We start from the raw sequence: 20,837 nt of genomic DNA on the forward strand, positions 1-20,837 counted from the left end.
TCATTGACCACCACTCTCTGGGTACGATCCATGAGCCAGTGTTCAATCCAGTTACAAACTAAAATTTCCAAACCCAAAGACCTCAACTTACCTGTCAGACGTCTATGAGGGACAGTATCAAACGCTTTAGCAAAATCCAGAAACACTATATCCACAACCATTCCTCTGTCAAGGCTTCTACTCACCTCTTCATAAAAGCAAATTAGATTGGTTTGACAACTTCTATCCATAGTAAACCCATGCTGGCTATCACTTATAATACAATTATCCCCTATGTATTCCTGTATGTAATCCCTTATAAGTCCTTCAAACAATTTACCCACAATGCACGTTAAACTTACCGGTCTATAGTTTCCTGGGGAAGACCTAGAGCCCTTTTTGAAGATTGGCACCACATTCGCCTTGCGCCAGTCCCTTGGCACAATACCAGACACCATAGAATCTCTAAATATCATGAACAGGGGTACAGATATTACTGAACTTACCTCTCTAAGAACTCTTGTCTGCAATCCATCTGGCCCTGGAGATTTGCTTACATTTATATCACTTAACTTACCTTGTACCATCTCTACATTAAGCCAGTTCAGTACATTACATGATGTGTTACCAGCACTGACCTGGCCAATGTCAGCTCCTTTTTCCATAGTGTATACAGAACTAAAGAACCCATTCAGTAGCTCCGCTTTCTCTTGATCGCCTGTGACAACCTCCCCATTATCATTATTAAGGGGTCCTACATGCTCTGTCCTTGGTTTTTTTTGCATTTATATATCTAAAAAAATATTTAGGATTAGTTTTGCTTTCTTTGGCCACCTGTCTCTCGTTTTGAATTTTTGCTGTTTTTATTACATTTTTACAGATTTTATTAAGCTCTTTGTGCTGTTTAAATGTTATCGCTGACCCATCAGATTTGTATTTTTTGAAGGCTATTTTTTTGTTGTTTATTGATCTATTAACATCATTTGTCAGCCATGTAGGATTTAGTTTTAATCGTTTATATTTGTTCCCCTTTGGTATATATTTAGCTGTATAGTTATTTAGAGTTGATTTAAAGATGTCCCATTTACCTTCTGTATCAGTATTTGACAACACCTCCCCCCAGTCTATGTCCTGTAGTGCAGCCCTCAGCCCAGGGAAGTTTGCCTTTTTAAAGTTATATGTTTTTGCCTTCCCCGCCTGTCTTTGTTTTCTACATTTTAAGTCAAAAGTAACTATATTGTGGTCGCTATTACCAAGGTTTTCCCGCACAGTTACATTACCAACCAGCTCTGCGTTGTTGGAAATGATCAGATCCAACAAGGCATAATTTCTTGTTGGGTCCTCCACAAACTGGCCCATAAAATGATCCTGCAATAAATTTAGGAATTGTCGCCCCTTTGTAGTTTTAGCCAACCCCGGACCCCAATCTATATCTGGATAGTTAAAATGTCCAATTATTACCACTGTACCTGCCCCGGCGGCCCTCTCTATTTGTTTATGAAGCCGAACTTCTATCTCTTCAGTGATATTAGGGGGTCTGTAGATTACCCCAAATATTATTTTTTCAGTATTTCCATCCTTTTGTAATTCTACCCACAGTGACTCCACCTCCTCAAAATCATCACACACTATGGCATCGTTCACACTGACTTTCATACCACTTCTTACATACAGACAGACTCCACCACCTTTTCTGTTCATTCTATCCTTGCGAAACAATGTAAACCCCTGCAGATTGACAGCCCAGTCATGCGATGAGTCCAGCCATGTCTCAGTGACCCCAACTATATCAATATGTTCCTCCAGTATCAAGGCCTCAAGCTCCCCCATTTTATTTGCTAGGCTTCTGGCATTTGTGAACATACACTTTACATTTCCATCCTTTATGTTATTGGGGTTAATGGGATTCAAGGGTGTAAGTTTTATTTTCCTATGAAGCCTATTCCTATTAACTATTCTAACCCCTCCCTCCGCTCCACCCCCAGGTACATTTATAATTCCCACCTCTCTATCTACACTATCTTCCCCCTCTTTGCTGTAGGTTCCCTCCCCCCAAGTCCCTAGTTTAAACACTCCTCCACCCTTCTAGCCATCTTCTCCCCAAGCAAAGCTGCACCCTCCCCATTGAGGTGCAGCCCGTCCCTACGGTAGAGCCGGTAACCGACAGCGAAGTCAGCCCAGTTCTCCATGAACCCAAACCCTTCCTTCCTACACCAGCTTCTGAGCCACTTGTTTACCTCCCTGATCTCCCGCTGCCTCTCTGGTGTGGCTCGTGGTACTGGTAGTATTTCAGAAAATACTACCTTGGAGGTCCTTGCCTTAAGCTTGCGGCCTAAGTCCCTGAAATCATTTTTAAGGACACTCCACCTACCTCTTACTTTATCATTGGTGCCAATATGTACCATGACTGCTGGGTCCTCTCCAGCCCCACCCAGCAACCTGTCAACCCGATCCGCGATATGCCGAACTCGTGCGCCAGGCAGACAACACACTGTTCGGCGATCCCGGTCTTTGTGACAGATTGCCCTGTCTGTCCCCCTAATAATTGAGTCCCCCACCACTAGTACCTGTCTGGCCTGCCCTGTACTCTTCCCTCCCTCCTTACTGGAGCAGACACCCCCCTGGCGGTCAGAGGCGGTATCCTGCTGCAGTTCTGCTAGCTCTGTAATGGCATCCCCCTCATCTGCCAAGCGGGCAAACTTGTTGGGGTGTGCCAGTTCAGGACTAGCCTCCCTGACACTTTTTCCCCTACCCCTCTTTCTAACTGTAACCCAGCTAACTGCCTGACTGTCCTGCAACTCCGTCCCACTGTCCTCCCCCACCTCTATTCCCGAGAGTGCCTGCTCAGTGAGCACGAGACTCTTCTCCATGTTGTTAATGCTTCTCATTGTTGCCAGTCGCCCCTCTAGATGCAGGATCTGGGCTTCCAAACGGACAACTAGCACACATCTCGCACAACAATATGCACCCTCAAACTGCTGTTCAAGGATTGCATACATTGAACAGGATGTACATTGGACTGCATTTTCCAACATGGAGGCCATCTAGTTATGGGGATTTCACAAATGTATAGGAAAAAACAGACAGTCAAAATTACACTTAAAATTTTTTGTAGACCTTGTGGGTTCAGAAATTAACACTCACAGCGATCTCAACCTCCTGCTTTCAAACTTCTGTTTTTGTAACTCCTCTTTCACGCCCCCTCTTATACAGCAACACTCAATAAGAGTATGCTTACATTGGAAAAACTTTGACTAAAACTATTTGTTCAATTCATTCCCGTTTTACAGTTTTTTTATGAGTGCTTTTATCTTTTCTTTCACAAAAGCAGTTTTCCACATGTTCCTAGAGGTCAGTATCACACAAAGTGTTTACACATGGCTTTGCATGCCATCATTTATTCCCATATAAATCAGTGGAAAAAAACTGGGATAAAGGTTCAAGAGTACTATGAGGGTTAAAGGGGTACTCCAAATAATGTATTCATGAAGCAGCTTGTTGTTTTTTTTTTTTTGAGACAGAGGCATCCAATACAAAACAACTATACCTCGTGGCAGAGGCGTAGCTTTTAGCTTCTGGGCCTGATGCAAAATCTGCAACAGGGCCACATATGCCAATAATAATACTGGTCTCTCATGGGGCAGATGTGCTTTGGGGCCCCCTTAGGCACCAGAGCCCCGGTGCGACTGCTATCTCTGCCACCTCTATAGCTATGCCCCTGCCTGTGGTATACATATTTTCAACATAGAACACCATTGACCACTGATAACCAAAGCAGGTATATCCAGTAGGATCTATTGGTGACATGAATGAGATAGTTATATACTATATATATATATATATATATATATATATATATATATGGGTATCCTGAAGTATAACTTTGATAGACGCTGCAAAGCACAGTGTAAAAGCAGCCTCAGAGATGATCAAGTGACAGCAAATGTGGCATGAATCTCTTTAGTGTCTGACATTGCTTTACTATATATAAACAGTAAATATTATCATTGCAGTAAAAACAACTATGTCAGACTCCAGCTAGAACATAGAAATAAATTTACAATAAACAAGATGTCATGTAGATCATTTGCACCCGTCATTCACCTTGTAACAACACAGGAAAATCGTCACATCTTTCCTCTTTAAGCCCAATTACCCCCCTGAGAATATAACATATGATTTGATAAAATTTGATGCTGGTAAAATGGGAATTGCTCTTTATACTAATGCTATTTCAAAGTTTTTGCTTTATTTTGTTATTTTTTTAAATTTTTTTAACATTTTTATTTTTACAAAAACAGTACAAATCAAATACCATATACCGGTACACGTTAACATTGTAAAGTACCACACAGGCTAATCCTAGCTAGAGCTATCCTGCTATGAAAAGCACCTAACTTAGAATAAAAATACAATAAGAAAGGGGAACAAAAAATTGAAATAGAAAAGAAAAAAGAAAAAAAGGAGAGAAAAGAAAGAAATGGGCACCTATCTTGAAAATACTGGGCAGAGAGGGGGACTTTGATTTAGCGTGATCTATATACCTTCCATTTTGCCCATATTCTATTGAATCAATCTTGACTATTAGAGGCGGAAGCAATGGAACGTTCCATTGTATAATTATGCTGGGTGGCATTTAAAATTTGTTGGACATCCGGGACTAATGTGCCTTTCCACTTAGCTGCGATTAAAGTTTTAGTCACTGTCAAAACATGTACCATGTACAAAGTTTCTTTATGACCAATAGAGATATCTTATTTTATTACCAAACAAGAAATGCGTAATCTGTGCCCAATGCATCATTAAAGGGTAACTAATGTTTGGAATGAAATTAAATAAAACAAAGGGGATGAAGTTAATATATATTAGCCTGTATTGAAAAAGAGTTGAGAAGAGCGGATGCCATCCAATAAAGCACAGCATTTGGCTATGACTCCCATTAATCAAAACGTCCAGCATGTCAGTATTAGAAGTTCTTAGAAACAAGTATTGCAGGTCTACACACGTGTTTAGGGTCTACAGGATAGTCATTCCTCATAATGCAGGGTAGAAATGATCAATGGAAAGACCCATAAAGTATCCCAAAACACTTCAGTGCCTACCATCATTGTGAATACCAAGTATCTTAAAAAATCTAGACCAATATATATTCAAGCAAAGTATCACATTCCTATTGATCCTCCAGTTCACTACAAGTGGTGTGGGTACTCAAATATAGTTGCACCCTGTGCATTGGTCCTTTTTCAACCTGGAAATGAATGAGAAAAAATCTAGTTAAAAATTACTGGCCCAGATTGATCAAACTGTGTGAGAGAAAAATTGGAGTGATTTTCTCAGAGCAACCAATCACAGCTCAGCCAACAGACTCTGGTAAAGTGAAAGCTATGATTGGTCACTGTGGGAAAATCACTTAATTTTTTCTCTCACACAGTTTTTTAAATCTGGGTCACTGTCTCTATTTGTTGATCTGCAAGCTGTAGAAAAAATAGTTGGTTATTATTTGAGCAAACAAGGAAATCTAAGTAAATACAAGTAATAATTATAAGTGTCATGTTTATGTTGGTTACCAGGGAACCCTCTGCTCTAAGGAAAATTAAAATGCAACTTATGTTATTAGAGAAACTGACCTTTTCTCCACTTATCAGCCCCCCCCCCCCCCCCCCAATTCATGATTCACTTTGAAAAACTGCATAAAATCCATCTCCACAGAGGGGAAACCATTAGCTCACTGAGAGATCTTGTTACAAGTTGCCCATAGAGGTCCACACCACAATGTATACTGCAGCATACCCCAAATGTAGGCTAATTCATAAATGTCAATGTAACCTTACACTACTCAGTATGGCTCTATAATGGCCTCCATGCTGCTGCTTAGAATGTGTTATACAGATACAGTGGGGGCAAAAAAAATATATAGTTAGCCACCAATTGTGCAAGTTCTCCCACTTAAAAAGACGAGAGAGGCCTGTAATTTTCATTATAGGTATACCTCAACTATGAGAGACAGAATGAGAAAAAAAATCCATAAAATCCCATTGTCTGATTTTTAAAGAATTTATGTGCAAATTATGGTGGAAAATAAGTATTTGGTCACCTACAAACAAGCAAGATTTCTGGCTCTCACAGACCTGTAACTTCTTTAAGAGTCTCCTCTGTCCTCCACTCGTTACCTGTATTGATGGCACCTGTTTGAACTTATCAGTATAAAAGACACCTGTTCACAACCTCAAACAGTCACACTCCAAACTCCACTATGGCCAAGACCAAAGAGCAGTTGAAGGACACCAGAAACAAAATTGTAGACCTGCACCAGGCTGGGAAGACTGAATCTGCAATTGGCAAGTAGCTTGGTATGAAGAAATCAACTGTGGGAGCAATTATTAGAAAATGGAAGACATACAAGACCACTGATAATCTCCCTCGATCTGGGGCTCCATGCTAGATCTCACCCCGTGATGTAAAAATGATCACAAGAACCTAGAGAATGACCTGCAGAGACCTGGGACCAAAGTAACAAAGGTTACCATCAGTAAAACACTACGTCGCCATGGACTCAAAACATGCAGTGCCAGATGTGTCCCCCTGCTTAAGCCAGTACATATCTGGGCCCATCTGAAGTTTGCTAGAGAGTATTTGGATGATCCAGAAGAGGATTGGGAGAATGTCATATGGTCAGATGAAACCAAAGTAGAACTTTTTGGTAACAACTCAACTCGTTGTGTTTGGAGGAGAAAGAATGCTGAGTTGCATCCAAAGAACACCATAACTACAGTGAAGCATGGGGGTGGAAACATCATGCTTTGGGGCTGTTTTTCTGCAAAGGGACCAGGACGACTGATCCATGTAAAAGAAAGAATGAATGGGGCCATGTATCGTGAGATTTTGAATAAAAACCTCCTTCCATCAGCATGGGCATTAAAGATGAAATGTGGCCGGGTCTTTCAGCATGACAATTATCCCAAACACACTGCCTGGGCAATGAAGGAGTGGCTTCGTAAGAAGCATTTCAAGGTCCTGAAGTGGCCTAGCCAGTCTCCAGATCTCAACCCCATAGAAAACCTTTGGAGGGAGTTGAAAGTCCGTGTTGCCCAGCAACAGCCCCAAAACATCACTGCTCTAGAGGAGATCTGCATGGAGGAATGGGCCAAAATACCAGCAACAGTGTGTGAAAACCTTGTGAAGCCTTACAGAAAATGTTTGACCTCTGTCATTGCCAACAAAGGGTATAAAAAAAGTATTGAGATTAACTTTTGTTATTGACCAAATACTTATTTTTCACCATCATTTGCAAATAAATTCTTTAAAAATCAGACAATGGGATTTTATGGATTTTTTTCTCATTATGTCTCTCTTAGTTGAGGTATACCTATGATGGAAATTACAGGCCACTCTCATGTTTTTAAGTAGGAGAACTTGCACAATTGGTGGCTGAATAAATACTTTTTTGCCCCACTGTATAAGATATGATGTTCTGTCTCTTTTGTGTGTTGTTGTGTGTGTGCGCATGTGCAGTGCATGGTAGACATTATAGAGGTCAGTCTACACCCACTAGCTTAGGGACAAGTGTAAATTAGAGATGGAGTCTTCAGAGGGAAAAACTGTTGTAAAATGCCAAAATACAATGGCCAGAAATAGTGCCACCCCTTATGTACACACACAACAGCTTTTCCTGAAAGTTTGTTGAAAGGTTACTGACCTTACTAGTGGGTTTATATTTTTAAATCGGAAAGTTCTTTAGCTTCTGACCTAGCACATGATAGCAGCTTTTTCTTTCCCTTAAATGAATGAATATGTCCAGCCGGAATTTCCACATAGATCCAAAGGGCGGCCCAAGGACAATGCTATGACCATGTGGACTACATAGCCGTCCCCATAGCAATGCATTTCTGAGCGGATCCGCTAAAAGAATGTTTATTGCACACACATTCTTTCGGCAGATCTGCTCAGAAATGCATTTCCGTCTATGGGGATGGCAATGCAGTCTTTGAGGTCCTAGCCCTTGTGTTCTCCCTGGAAATTCCAGCCTGAGATTCCGTAATGTTAACCCAACCTAAGATTCTATACAAAATAAGTCTTTGTCGAGAGCTCTTCACTTTTTATTACGGTAAACACATAGTCAATCACCACTATCAACAAATGTGTTGACACAAAACAGCATGTGACTAAGCTCAGGCAAATAAGTGTTGTATCTGTGGAGATCTGTGCTTGACTCCCGTGTTATGTCACCTGGCTGCACAATGCTTCCCGCCTGCTACTGATGAAGAGTTCTTCTCATTAAAGAAAGCCCCTAGAAGATATAGCTGCAGGTGACTAATAGAATGCTTCCAAATGGCTCAACGGCTGCACACGGACTGTCATGGTTTCATGTTTTTTATTATTGTTATTTCCATTTATTGATTTTTGTTGAAGGTTTATCTATCAGTTTGGCTGTGTAGTCTATCTGCAGTATATGTAAAGTAAAACAGTAGTCACTGAATGTTATTGACATTATTTTACAGAGTATTCTTCTGATACATTCACTGTCTGATCAGCAGCAATTGTGTCTGAGAAAGCACACAACAATTTTGGAATTCCAGGCTAAAAGTGTCTGTGGGCTGACATTTGAGGGCAAAATATTGCAAAAATGTACTTTTTATGGCACCATTTAGAAGTGCAGTCGACAATATGTATATTTTTGTTACCAAACACCATCAAAGAAATGTTAAGACAGGTCAAGGGGATAAATAGCGGAGCTTCATAGAATTTGTGTGAAAAGCAACTTGCAGATCTATATTCAAGTCCGAATATATTGGAGGTCTAAGATCTTTCTAAACAAAGTTACATTTTCATCTTTTCAAATCTTCTTGAAATAAAATAAACATGGGCAGCCTTGTTCCTGATATATTTTCTTCAGTTTCAAGGTAACTGATTCTTCAACAAGTAGCTGGTTGCATTTATTGAAACTAACGCTGATCACTTTCATTCTAATATTTAGAACATTGTGTTGATCACTGATTTTTATTTGCTTTTTAGGAACAGTCCCATAATGCGGATTCAGACAAGGGATTTTGCTGAGCAGCTGCAGCATTCAAGTGAGGTAAGGCACATTAAACTGCATACAAAGCCCATCTCCTCGTACTGATTGTGCATGATTGATGAGATGAAACCTTGGCTAAGCATCATACATTTTCCCTTTAGAATTTATTAAAAATTACTGCGACCATTCCTTATATATTATTCATTTGACAGAGTGCTTCTCATAGAGACTGTAGTATTGTCTGAGGATTGGAAGTTTACACATGATGATTCTGATCTCTGTAAGAGCAATGGCCTAAAAGTTAGCAGGATTAGCAGGATTATACCTCAAAATTCCTGTTCCATATGTTGGAGTCTTCTCAGCAAACACCAAAGAGATTATTTCCCTGTTTTGGATATAAATAGTAACTATTTTGCACATATAAACACCTTTTATTGAAACTATTGCTAAAATGTGTCATATGCTTAAAAATAAACCCCTAAATGCAGCTTTATTGTTGTCCTTATATGCAACCTTATTTCTGATAAGTAGTTATTGCAACATTTCATACTGGAGATCTAGATGCCTCAATAGTAAAGAATTTTACTATCCCTTACCCTTCTGGGGGTGGAAAAAATATAAAGAAAAATCCCAGCCCCCTACTGTCTCCTGGCAGCTCCCGTTGGGGTCTATCTTGTCTCTCAATCTTCTCTTTTGTTCCTGCTTCCGAGACAAGTGTTTGGTGCAGAACCTGCCTGCTCATGCAATTACTGGTCAGGGCGAGACAGTAATTGGCTAAGCGAGCAGGTCCTGCACCAAGCACTTTTAAAAGAGAGAAGATCTGGGGACTGGACAGAGCTGAATGGGAGCTGTGAAGGACTAGCAGAGGACCAGGGCTAGCTAAGTATCATTTTTTTTTTCTATTTTTCCTGCCTCAGAATTTTAGCAAAACATTGGCTAACTCCTTATACCCCATCAAGAAGGTATGACGTTTCTTGGTTGGAGTTCCTGGATGCAGTCCCCAGATGATGGCAGTAGTGCCAATGAAGCACTTGTATAGTCAGGAACTGAGGCAAGGGTTGTTATTAGGAGAGTAGTCAGGATGCAACTGGCCAGAGCATGACAATGGAGCATAGGCAAGAACAGAGCCAACGGTCAGTAGCCAAGACTACGTACTGTATGTACCTAATTTTAGTGCCTAATTGCTTTTAAAGTCCCCCAGACCTGACGTTATTGGCAGGGGCCAGCTGCCTGGCAACATGATGCCAAAGGACGTGGTGAGGACAAAAACTGCAGCCAGATGAGTCATAGTTATTTTAAAGTCTGTTCATATTAATACTATGTAACTGATTTAAATCTCAGAAATATCCTTTGCCTTGAATTTTTATAATTATGAATGTGATGCAATTTAGAAAATCCGAAAAAATACCTGTCTTGTATATGCATCATTAGGGAAGGGCAACATAGTATAGGGATGGGACAAATTTATTATTAATCCAAATGACACAAATGATACTGTTTGACTAATAAGAGTTTCAAACAAAATAATGGACTCATAGGGGGACATTTATCAAGGGATTCAGAGCTCTTTTTTTGCTTACAAAAGTCGCACAAAAAGTCGCATTAGCACTTTAAGCAATTTTTTGTGCGACTTTTGGCTGTAAGCAAAAAGCTACAAAAGAGCGTACGAAAGTAAATATTATTCTTTACTTTGCAGTTCTCAGGGATGTATCAAGTGCGAAAGTCGCACAAAAAGTCGCAAACCCTCAAAATCTACTGAAATGTAAGCCAGCCCGGAGGTGGCATACAAAACGGCTTTGGAGAGCAAATTTTATATTTCCCGCTGGCAGCCGAGATCACAGCTCCAGCGGGAAATATATTGCAACTGTACAAAGGAGCCCGGGCTGGCCTCACTCTGCAGCCGCCCGGCTCTGTCTGATTCTATCCCCGCTACCCTAGCATAATGACATCCCCCCTTGTCTCCCACCCGCCTGCGCCGCACATCTCCCAACTGTCTGCTACCCATTGCAAGACTACAACTCCCAGCATGTCCATACAGTGAGGGCATGCTGGGAGTTGTAGTATTGTAGCGGGCGGACAATGTGCGGCGCGGGCGGAAGACAAGAGGGGGTGGGGTTATGTAAAGCAGTGTCCCCATCCCCACCATTATATTAGGGTAGCGGGGATAGAATCAGAGGAACCCGAGCGACTGCAGAGTGAGGCCAGCCCAGGCTCCTTTTAACATACCTCGGCGCCGCAGAGTTTTTAGTCCCTACTGTAATTTCATATTTCCCGCTGGGTCCCGTGATTGGCCAGGACAGAGCAGCCAATCACGGGACCCTGTGGGAAATTTGATCTTACAGTAGGGGCAAAAAGCTCTGTGGCTCCGCTAGATGTTAAAAGGAGCCCACGCTGGCATCAGTCTTCAGCCGCCCAGGCTCCGTCAACTATTATCTCCGCAGCGCCTGGTAAGGAGCCCGTGCTGAACTAACTCTGCAGCCACCAAGGACTCCCACAGCCGGGCAGGGAGATGTGTAGGTGCCGTCCCTGCCATCCCTCAGCACTGCGGTACATGCCGAGAGATGACCGGGACGGCTTCTGCACATCTCCCTGCCCAGTCGCGGGAGTCCCGGGTGGCTGCAGTATTATGTCAGCCGGGGCTCCTTACCACAGCGCCGCGGAGTTTAGGGCAATTTCAAATTTCCCGCTGGGTCCCGTGTCACATGCCCCGGCGGGAAATATGAAATTACAGTGGTTTTCTGATCACTGCAGCCAGGGAGCGGAGCGCATTACCACCTGCTTCCCTGGCTGGCACGACTACAACTCCCAGCATGTCCTTACAGTAAGGGCATGCTGGGAGAGTTGTAGTGGGGGTGGGTGACAAGCTTGTTACCTGCCGCACAACTACAACTCCCAGCATGTCCTTACAGTAAGGGCATGCTGGGAGTTGTAGTCAGGTGGTGCGGGAGATTGTCAACCCCCCCGCCTACAACTCCCCCCGCCCCCCCCCCCACAACTCAAATCTTGTTACCTGCCCCGCTTGTCACCCGCCCCCCTACAACTCCCAGCATATCCTTACTGTAAGGGCATGCTGAGAGTTGTAGTCATGCGCGGGCGGGTGTCAATAAATGTATTAACCTATTTTTCTTTATTTTTTTTTCTCATTTCAGATCCGTGTATCCTGTGGACTACTTCGGATTCGGTGGAATGCGTCAATGATCAGATTTTTTTTTATCTGTTTAATGTTAATAAAATGGTTAACGAGGGCTTGTGAGGGAGTGTTTTTTGGAATAAATTTTTTTGAAACGTGTTGTGTTTTTTTAAATTTACTTTACAGGCTTAGTAGTGGAAGTTGTCTAATAGACGGAATCCATTACTAAGCAAGGGCTTAGTGTTAGCCGCCGGAACAGCTAGCACTAACCCCCAATTATTACCCCGGTACTCACCGCCACAGGGGTGCCGGGGAGAGCCGGTACCAACAGTAACAGACTGGTGTTATTTAGGCCAATAACAATGGTCCTCGCCCACCCTGGTAACGTCAGGCTGTTGTTGCTTGGTTGATATTTGGCTGAAAATAAAAATAGGGGGAACCCTATGCGTTTTTTTTAAAATAATTATTTATGCAAAAAAAAAAAGATAAGATTCCCCCTATTTTTATTTTTAGCCAAATACCAACCAAGCAGCAACAGCCTGACGTTACCAGGGTGGGTGAGGACCATTGTTATCGGCCCTCCCCAGCCTATTTGACGCCCCGGGCCTGTTGGTACCAGCAACCCTGTGGCCGTGGGTACCGGGTAATAATTGGGGGTTAGCGCTAGCTGTTTTGGGGGCTAACGCTAAGCCTCAGCTTAGTAATGGACTCTGTCTATAATACAGCTTCCACTACTAAGCCTGTCAAGTAAATTTAAAAAAAAACACGTTTAAAAAAAATGTATTCCAAAAAAACACTCCCCCAAAAGTCCTCATTAACCATTTTATTAACATTAAACCAAAAAAAATACTGATCACTGTACTCCCCTGAATCTAAAGTAATCCACAAGATACACAGATCTGAAAATGAGAAGAAAAAAAATGAGTTAGTAAATTTAGGGAAAAAAAAGTGGCAAAAAATGTAAAAAAAACATATATATATATATATATATATATATATATCACACATTTTTTTCAAAGCAGCAAATTTGTGTTCTGAAGTCATTTATTGGTTTTTGCTTATCAGTGCTAAAAAAATGGTATTCAAAAGTGATTTATTGGTTTTTGCTTATGTAAGCCAAATTTATCAACCCCCTGTGATAGTATAATAAATGTCACACATAAGCAAAACCAAAAGCAAGAAAAAAATGCCTACAGAACTCGCTTACCAAAGCAACAATGATAAATGTCCCTGATAGTTATCAGTTATATTTCTGTACAGAGCCTTTATAAGGGTGCTATAAAGGGGCATTTCTGTACTTCCATATGTCTTCTCTTTCATACAGAGGTGTACATTCATTCTGCCAGATTCTGAAGGAATTGTGGCACACGCCATCAGATGTACTTTTAAAGCAATATTTTTACCCAGATGCATTGCTCACCATTGTTAAAATGTCTTTATTTCTTTCCTTCTCCCTATAATTTAATCTGTTGTCCTTCACTAGGAGCAGATTTTCCATTAGACACACAAAACATGTATCTAAGGGCAGCTCTGCAAGGGAGGGCAACTATTTTTAAGGGTCCAACCTGGATATTAGTTTTTGCAATGAAAGCTGTTGCAGTATTTTCAATTGAATGATTTTTTATATGTAATACAGCAATGATGCCAATAAGGGCTACCGCCTTAGGTCTACATGACAGACCTTGTTTTTTGGAGTAAGCTATGTGGACAAATAACTATTCAGCTAGAAGGCAGTTTGTGTATTACAGATGTAGAGGGGCCATTAGGCAGCAGATTATTGCCACACTTTCAGGTCTCCTCCTTCTGAAAATATTGAGGTTGCATGAGATTATCATAGAAAGTTTAAAGGGGTAATGCTGTATCACAAAATGTTATTGAAATAAGACTATCAGACCAAAATTTACAATTTACTAATATAGTGTTATCACGAATTGTACTGGCTTCAGCATGCTTTTATTTGAAATACCCCTAACAGGAAGTTGTGTAGTCCTTTCATATTCACTGTGGTGTTATCTCCTGCTGCCTGGCTTCTTCCTCTCTTCCGAAATGGCACATCATCTTCTGCTGTCTCACCCTTCCCCACTCTGTCACCACCTCTGGCCAGCCCCTACAGCTATATACCATCTGCCTGTTATCATATACACATATACATATATATCTTAATTGGAATATTTAGGGATGAATGAGGTGTGTTTTATACCATGCTGCCTTGTACTGAGTGATGTCACAGGCAGAAGAGCAGACAGAGAATGAATGCAGCAGGTGCAGCAGATTTACTGACTGCAGAGCAATAGTCTGTCGTGTACTGAAATGTTCTGCAACAGCTCTGGATGGGGAACTGATGGAAGTGGAGTGGGAGGAGAGTAGGCAGGTTGGGAGTGCAGTAATGAAGAGCAGAGGAAAAGTAGTGCATTCTGGGAATTCTAGTACTGAGCAAATGCTCAACCAGGAAGTAGCAAGAGGACATGGTAGTAATGAGGATTACAAATCTACTAAACAAAACAATTTGTGGCTATTTCAAAACTGGGGTAGACATGTATGCATTGCTATATGCTTCTGTAGCTTTTTTATTTCTTTTACCCCTTTAAATAGGATCTATGAAGAATTCAATGTCTGAAGGGTTTGCCCATTGATCTTCAATGTCTCTTGTATTTGCCAGTGTAAACTGCAGGATATTAAGGGTAGACAGAACGTACGATGAAGACTACAATTTACCACTGTGGTTGCTCTGTATATGTCAGTGCTTTTGCATAATGCATTATAGTGAGGTTTTATGCTGCTCTGTGGTAAACAGCATTTTGCTGGCTCCTGCTGTGGCCTCCTGCTCGCCCTGATCACAGTCTGTTTTATCTTGTATTATATAGAGAGAACAAACATATAGGATAACTACTGTAAGTATATTAATATGAACGCTGGGACTGCCTCATGCTGATCACCTCTGACCACTGTGGTCTAACAGCGAATAATAACAACTAAATGTCCTTAAGTGATAAGTCATATGAAGGCAGTTCCTTGTTTAACTTTGTGAAGCAGTTATCAAAAATATAACCAGGGCATAGATATAGGTTGTCATAAGGTATACAGTCTTTGGTTGGTGTTTTAAAGGGACACACTGGATCCGCTAACCTCTGAAGTATCTATAGCCAGAACATGGTATTTTGTGCTTATTTCTTTCTGCTCTGCATTGGCCAAATCTGTAGAGCAGCACCAGGCGGAGACATATTTATAGAATGTCTCATAGACTAAGGCTAGGTTCACATCTGCCTCAGAGGTTCAGTTCAGAGCCTTCATCACATGTTTCATTCAGGAAAAGGGAATAAAGCAGGTGGTCCGCTGCATTGCAAACACCACCAGATTCCTAGAAACCTTATTGACCTTAAAGGGGTCCATCAGGTTTCAATCAGGTGTTTGTCATTTTTCAGAATTCTAGCGGGACAAAAAATATTGCATGCAGAGTTGTTTTTGTCACGTAAAGATGTCATGTACCAATCACTGCTCTCAGCAGTCTTTTCTTTTATATATGAGCGATGAGGCCAATGATTGGCTGCAGCGCCATATGTATGTATGGGATATCATCATACCACTTCCGGCAGGGGATACTGGAGTGGTAGTGATGCTAGAATGATAGCTACTTCAGGGGTGAGTAAAGTGTTTTTTAGTTTTTTTTTAGTTTTTTAGTTTTTTTTGTATGTCACTCTCAGCCTTTTAAAAAAAAATCTGACATGTCATAATTCATTTCTGACTGATAGTGTCAGTGACTGGCTGTACCATCATATGCATGATGTATGGGATGTCATTATAGCACTCCTGGCATGGTACACTTGAACAGGCAGAACATCTCACTGAGGGACCTGGTTGCATTCTACCCACAGAAATCCATGGAGAGGTAGAGAAAGACACACGGAATGGCTGCAGCTTGCAGTTTGTCTTCTGTCTCATCCAAAGACTTGATTTACAGCTTACTTACAGCTTACACTACATGATGACGCTGTATAATGTCTTTCATTACTACTGCTGCTGTGGAGATTTAGGGGAGCAAGATCCCCTATTGACTGTATATTGGTAAGGTCCTAAGGCCCTCTGCTGTGAGATCTATACAATCTGCCCATCAGGGCCAATAATTTTAGTGAGCTTGGAGCAACATGGGGTTGTTTGCAAGTTGCAGTAATGCTTTCCACTTTACCACAAATTGGGGGTGACCTTGTGTTGCCCTGAAGCCTCTTATCATGAAGTACCTCTCATCATGTGAACATAGAGTCCGCTTCTTTAATAACATTATACTGGTATATATACAGAAACTCCTAAATCATAAACTTAGTGTCATGCAGGGAGAAGTAAGCCCTAAAGCTGTCCCTAAGACCACTTACCCTGCCTACTTGCTCATCGGCCCTAAATGACGGATCGACGACTTAGAGCCGGTCCCTTCCTAGCGCTAAAGTGCATGGGTGGCTAAGTCAACAAAACAAACAGAACTATACAAAGTCGGAAACAAGTCAGACACATAACGGAACCAATAAACAGATATATAAATACAAACAAGGCAGGATATAGCATACTAACATACAGTTCAGAAACCGGAATCAAGATTAACGGCAGATATGATAATATGAACAAGACTAGATATGGGGATATGTATACAGCAGACAAAACCAGGAGATGTAGGTGATGAACAGGTTAACTGAATGTCAGAACACTAAATGGGTCAGGAAATCAAGAGCACTGTTCACACTGGACTCAGAACAAGGAATACACTAGACACCCCACTCCAAACATGGAGGGACATCAATACCAGAGCCAAATAGGCTCCTAGTCAGCGGGCACTCTCCACCAAGTGATCAGGATACTGGATAGGAGGAAACAAAAATCCTAAATACATGCAAACATGGTACAGGCACAAGACTCACTCAGTCCTAGATAGACAGAATAGTACAAGACTCAGAACAGGATTCTGTCCTCGGAGTTGCAGGATAACAAGGTCAAAACAGGACTGACATAACGCACAGTGTGAATACAGATTAAGACAACACAAAGAAAAATGCAGAACAAACATACACAAATACTAAAACCTGACAAATGTACAAAAAAAAAGCAGGCTAAAATCTATTTATCAAACAGGACAGATAACCATGGTTAAAGATCAGGATGAATGTGTTCAAACAGACATAGCTAAGGTGTAATCATAAACAAGACATGGTCAGAGTACTGGTCTAATTAACAGCAGCGAGTTCCAGCAGAGCTAGGGTCTAAATAACCTCTCCCGGGATCCCATAGGCTGAAAGCATTAACTCTTCCCAAACCAGGGAGAATTAACACAGAAACTATTCAGACAAAAACAATTTCTGAACAGGACCCAAAGCAAAAATACAAAATACAGAAAAACTGACATAACACTTAGAAATCATGGCAGTTCTAGGAATACACAGCAGAATATCTCTGTGATAAACATTGGAATACCCATGATCCCTGGGCATAAAGGCTATGTTTAAATTGTCACTATGGTCCCACCCTATCAGATATGCATTGCACCAGACCAGGGACGTGCACAGGTTGACTAGAAAGGGGTCTCCTAAAAGTGCCGTGGGCAGTGCTGGGCAGTCTGGCATCGTTATGTGGGCATTTATATAAATAATCATGAGAATTTCCCTTTTTTCCAGTTCAGCCTCTGCCCCCAAGATGTCTGAATTCCTTGCAAAATGGATCTGACATGACTGTAATCGATCCTGCAAAAAAGTAAAGCTTAAAACCTTTAAAGACAGCTACCTTGTTCTATTTCATTTAGTAAAAACGCTAAATTGTTTTTGTTGGAGGAAAAAAATAATTTTCTCTGCATCTTCTCTCCCGCAGCCTTGGTGTCTTTTGCTGTGCTTTAAACAATAGCCTTATGCGTCAGTGCCATAAATAGGAACTTCTCATTTGGAGCTTTCAGCAGCACTGACCGAGAGGCAGGAATTATGTTCTGTGCTGTTTACAGCAACCTGTGGTTTCAGGGTTATAGTGACATGTAATAATTTTCCTGCCACCAGTCATTGATAGTTAGCTGCTTGATGGAGAAACCTTTTATTCTCCTGTAGTTGTGTAGTGGACATGAATAAACAGTATCTCACCTTTAGAATGTATCTCAAACTTATGCATAGAATTATTCGTTACAAAAGGGGAAATAACTTTAGGTATATTGCATTAATTATCATGGGCCTTCATTTACTAAGCTTTTTAGAAACCTAGAATGTGTCGGCAGATAAGAACCATTTGGCCCATCTAGTCTGCCCAATAATCTGAATCCTATCAATTGTCCCTGGCCCTATCTTATATGAAGGATAGCCTTATGCTTATCCCATGCATGTTTAAACTCCTTCACTGTATTTGCAGTGACCACTTCTGCAGGAAGGCTATTCCATGTATCTACTACTCTCTCAGTAAAGTGATACAGTAATACTTCCTCATATTGCTTTTAAACCTTTGCCCCTCTAATTTAAAACTATGTCCTCTTGTGGTAGTTTTTCATCTTTTAAATATACTCTCCTTCTTTTACCGTGTTGGTTCCCTTAATGTATTTAAAAGTCTCTATCATATCCCCTCTGTCTCTTCTTTCTTCCAAGCTATACATGTTAAGGTCCTTTAACCTTTCCTGGTAAGTTTTATTCTGCAATCCATGTACTAGTTTAGTATCTTCTCTGAACTCTCTCTAGAGTATCTATATCCTTCTGGAGATATGGCCTCCAGTACTGCTCACAATACTCCAAGTGAGGTCTCACCAGTGTTCTGTACAGCGACATGAACACTTCTCTCTTTCTACTGCTTATACCTCTCCCTATACATGCTAGCATTTCCTACTCCTCTATTACGTTGTCTTCCTACTTTTAAGTCTTCTGAAATAATTACTCCCAAATCCCTTTCCTCAGATACTGATGTCAGGACTGTGTTAAATATTCTATATTCTGCCTGAGGGTTTTTAAGCCCCAGGTGCATTATCTTGCAGTTATCCACATTAAATTCCAGTTGCCAGAGTTCTGACCATTCTTCTAGTTTGCCCAAATCCTTTTCCATTTGGTGTATCCCTCCATGAACATCAACCCTGTTACATATCTTTGTGTCATCATCAAAAAGACATACCTTACCATCGAGACCTTTTGTGATATAACCAAAAAGATATGATGCAAAATTTTTCCCAGTACAGATCCCTGAGGTACCCCACTGGTAACATCAGGTTTAGCTGTCTTATTTATTTATTTAATTTTGCCTGCTCTATCTGTGACATGTCTGCACCAGCATGCAACATAATGCACTAGAAAAATCCGCAAAACCAACGAAAATGAAATAAAACCCTACAAAAGGGCCAAGGCAACAAATGTGCAAACATTTGCGTTGGGGATACTGGGTCGTATGCAGCAGGGTAGGGGGCACCAAAATGCTCATTTGCCTATATAGATAAAAAAACTTGCACTGGCCCTCTATGAATGTATTTGGTGGAGAGTAAAAGGTGTCAAACCTTCAGCAGTTGGTGATCTAATGTCTATACTCTTATGTTTTGGAGCAGTGTGCCTTATTCAGGAGATAGACCTCCAGGTTATTTGTTGAGAAATACTTCATTTTATAAAAAGGCTTATACATTGATAAAATATACAATTTTTAGACTTTGGTTTTGTTGTCATGAAAGTTGGCAAGAAATTAGAAAAGTAAAAATAAAGGGAACACTTAAACAACACAATGTAACTCCAAGTCAATCCTCCTAATGCAAGACAATGCTAGACCTCATGTGTCTGGAGTGTGGCAGCAGTTCCTGCAAGAGGAAGGCATTGATGCTGTGGATTGGCCCGCCAGTTCCCCAGACATGAATCCGGTTGAGCACATCTGGGACATCATGTCTCGCTCCATCCACCAACGCCACTTGCACCACAGACTGTGCAGGAGTTGGCAGATGCTTTAGTCCAAGTCTGTGAGGACATCCCTCAGGATACCATTGCCTCCTTATCAGGAGCATGCCCAGGCATTGTAAGGAGGTCATACGGGCACGTGGAGGCCACACACACTGCTGAGCCTCATTTTGACTTATTTTAAGGACATTACATCAAAGTTGGATCAGCCTGTAGTGTGGTTTTCCACTTTGATTTTGAGTGTGACTCCATATCCAGACCTCCATGGGTTGGTTGATTCATATGATTTCCATTGATCATTTTTGTATGATTTTTTGATCAGCACATTCAACTATGTAACGACTAAAGTATTTCATAAAAATAGTTTATTCAGATCTAGGATGTGTTATCTTAGTGTTACCTTTATTTTTTATGTTTTGTCCCATTTACTTGGATGATTTCCCTTTGGGAAGAACTTCTTAGAGATGTCCTAAAGTAAATATGTACTGTACATATGTCTCGCGTACATGTCCGCGTCCTGTTTATAGAGCTATTTTTTGTATACCGTTATTGACAAAAAGTTTGCCTTGTTTCTGTGAAATGACAGGGTGAGAAATCCTTGACATAACATTGAGACATTTTTCATATGTGTTTTTTATTCTCTCATTCAAAGTTTTATAAAAATTTTTGGCAATAAAATGGGATTGCCGAAAAAGAGAAAAAGGGGAAAGGGAAGACAGGCTAGATGTTGTTTTTTATGATAGCCTAGCTTCAGAGAAAACTTATGCGGGGGAGGGCTTATAGTGATTAAGTTACCTGACAGGTTCCCTTTAACTTAATCGGCATCACCACATGCGGAAAT

At 41.0% G+C, this 20,837-nt stretch overlaps 1 protein-coding gene across 4 annotated transcripts in view; it reads left to right on the forward strand.

Moving 5' to 3' along the window:
• Positions 1–20,837, forward strand: part of FAM13C (family with sequence similarity 13 member C) — a 187,220-nt gene that overhangs the window by 121,945 nt on the left and 44,438 nt on the right. For all 4 annotated transcript variants that reach the window (XM_056529913.1, XM_056529916.1, XM_056529914.1 and 1 more), the window contains exon 5: positions 8,992–9,055. In XM_056529913.1, the coding sequence (XP_056385888.1) occupies positions 8,992–9,055 (64 nt within the window). The remainder of the gene's footprint in view (positions 1–8,991; positions 9,056–20,837) is intronic.

Source organism: Hyla sarda, chromosome 7, assembly GCF_029499605.1.
Source record: "Hyla sarda isolate aHylSar1 chromosome 7, aHylSar1.hap1, whole genome shotgun sequence".
NCBI lineage: Eukaryota > Metazoa > Chordata > Amphibia > Anura > Hylidae > Hyla > Hyla sarda.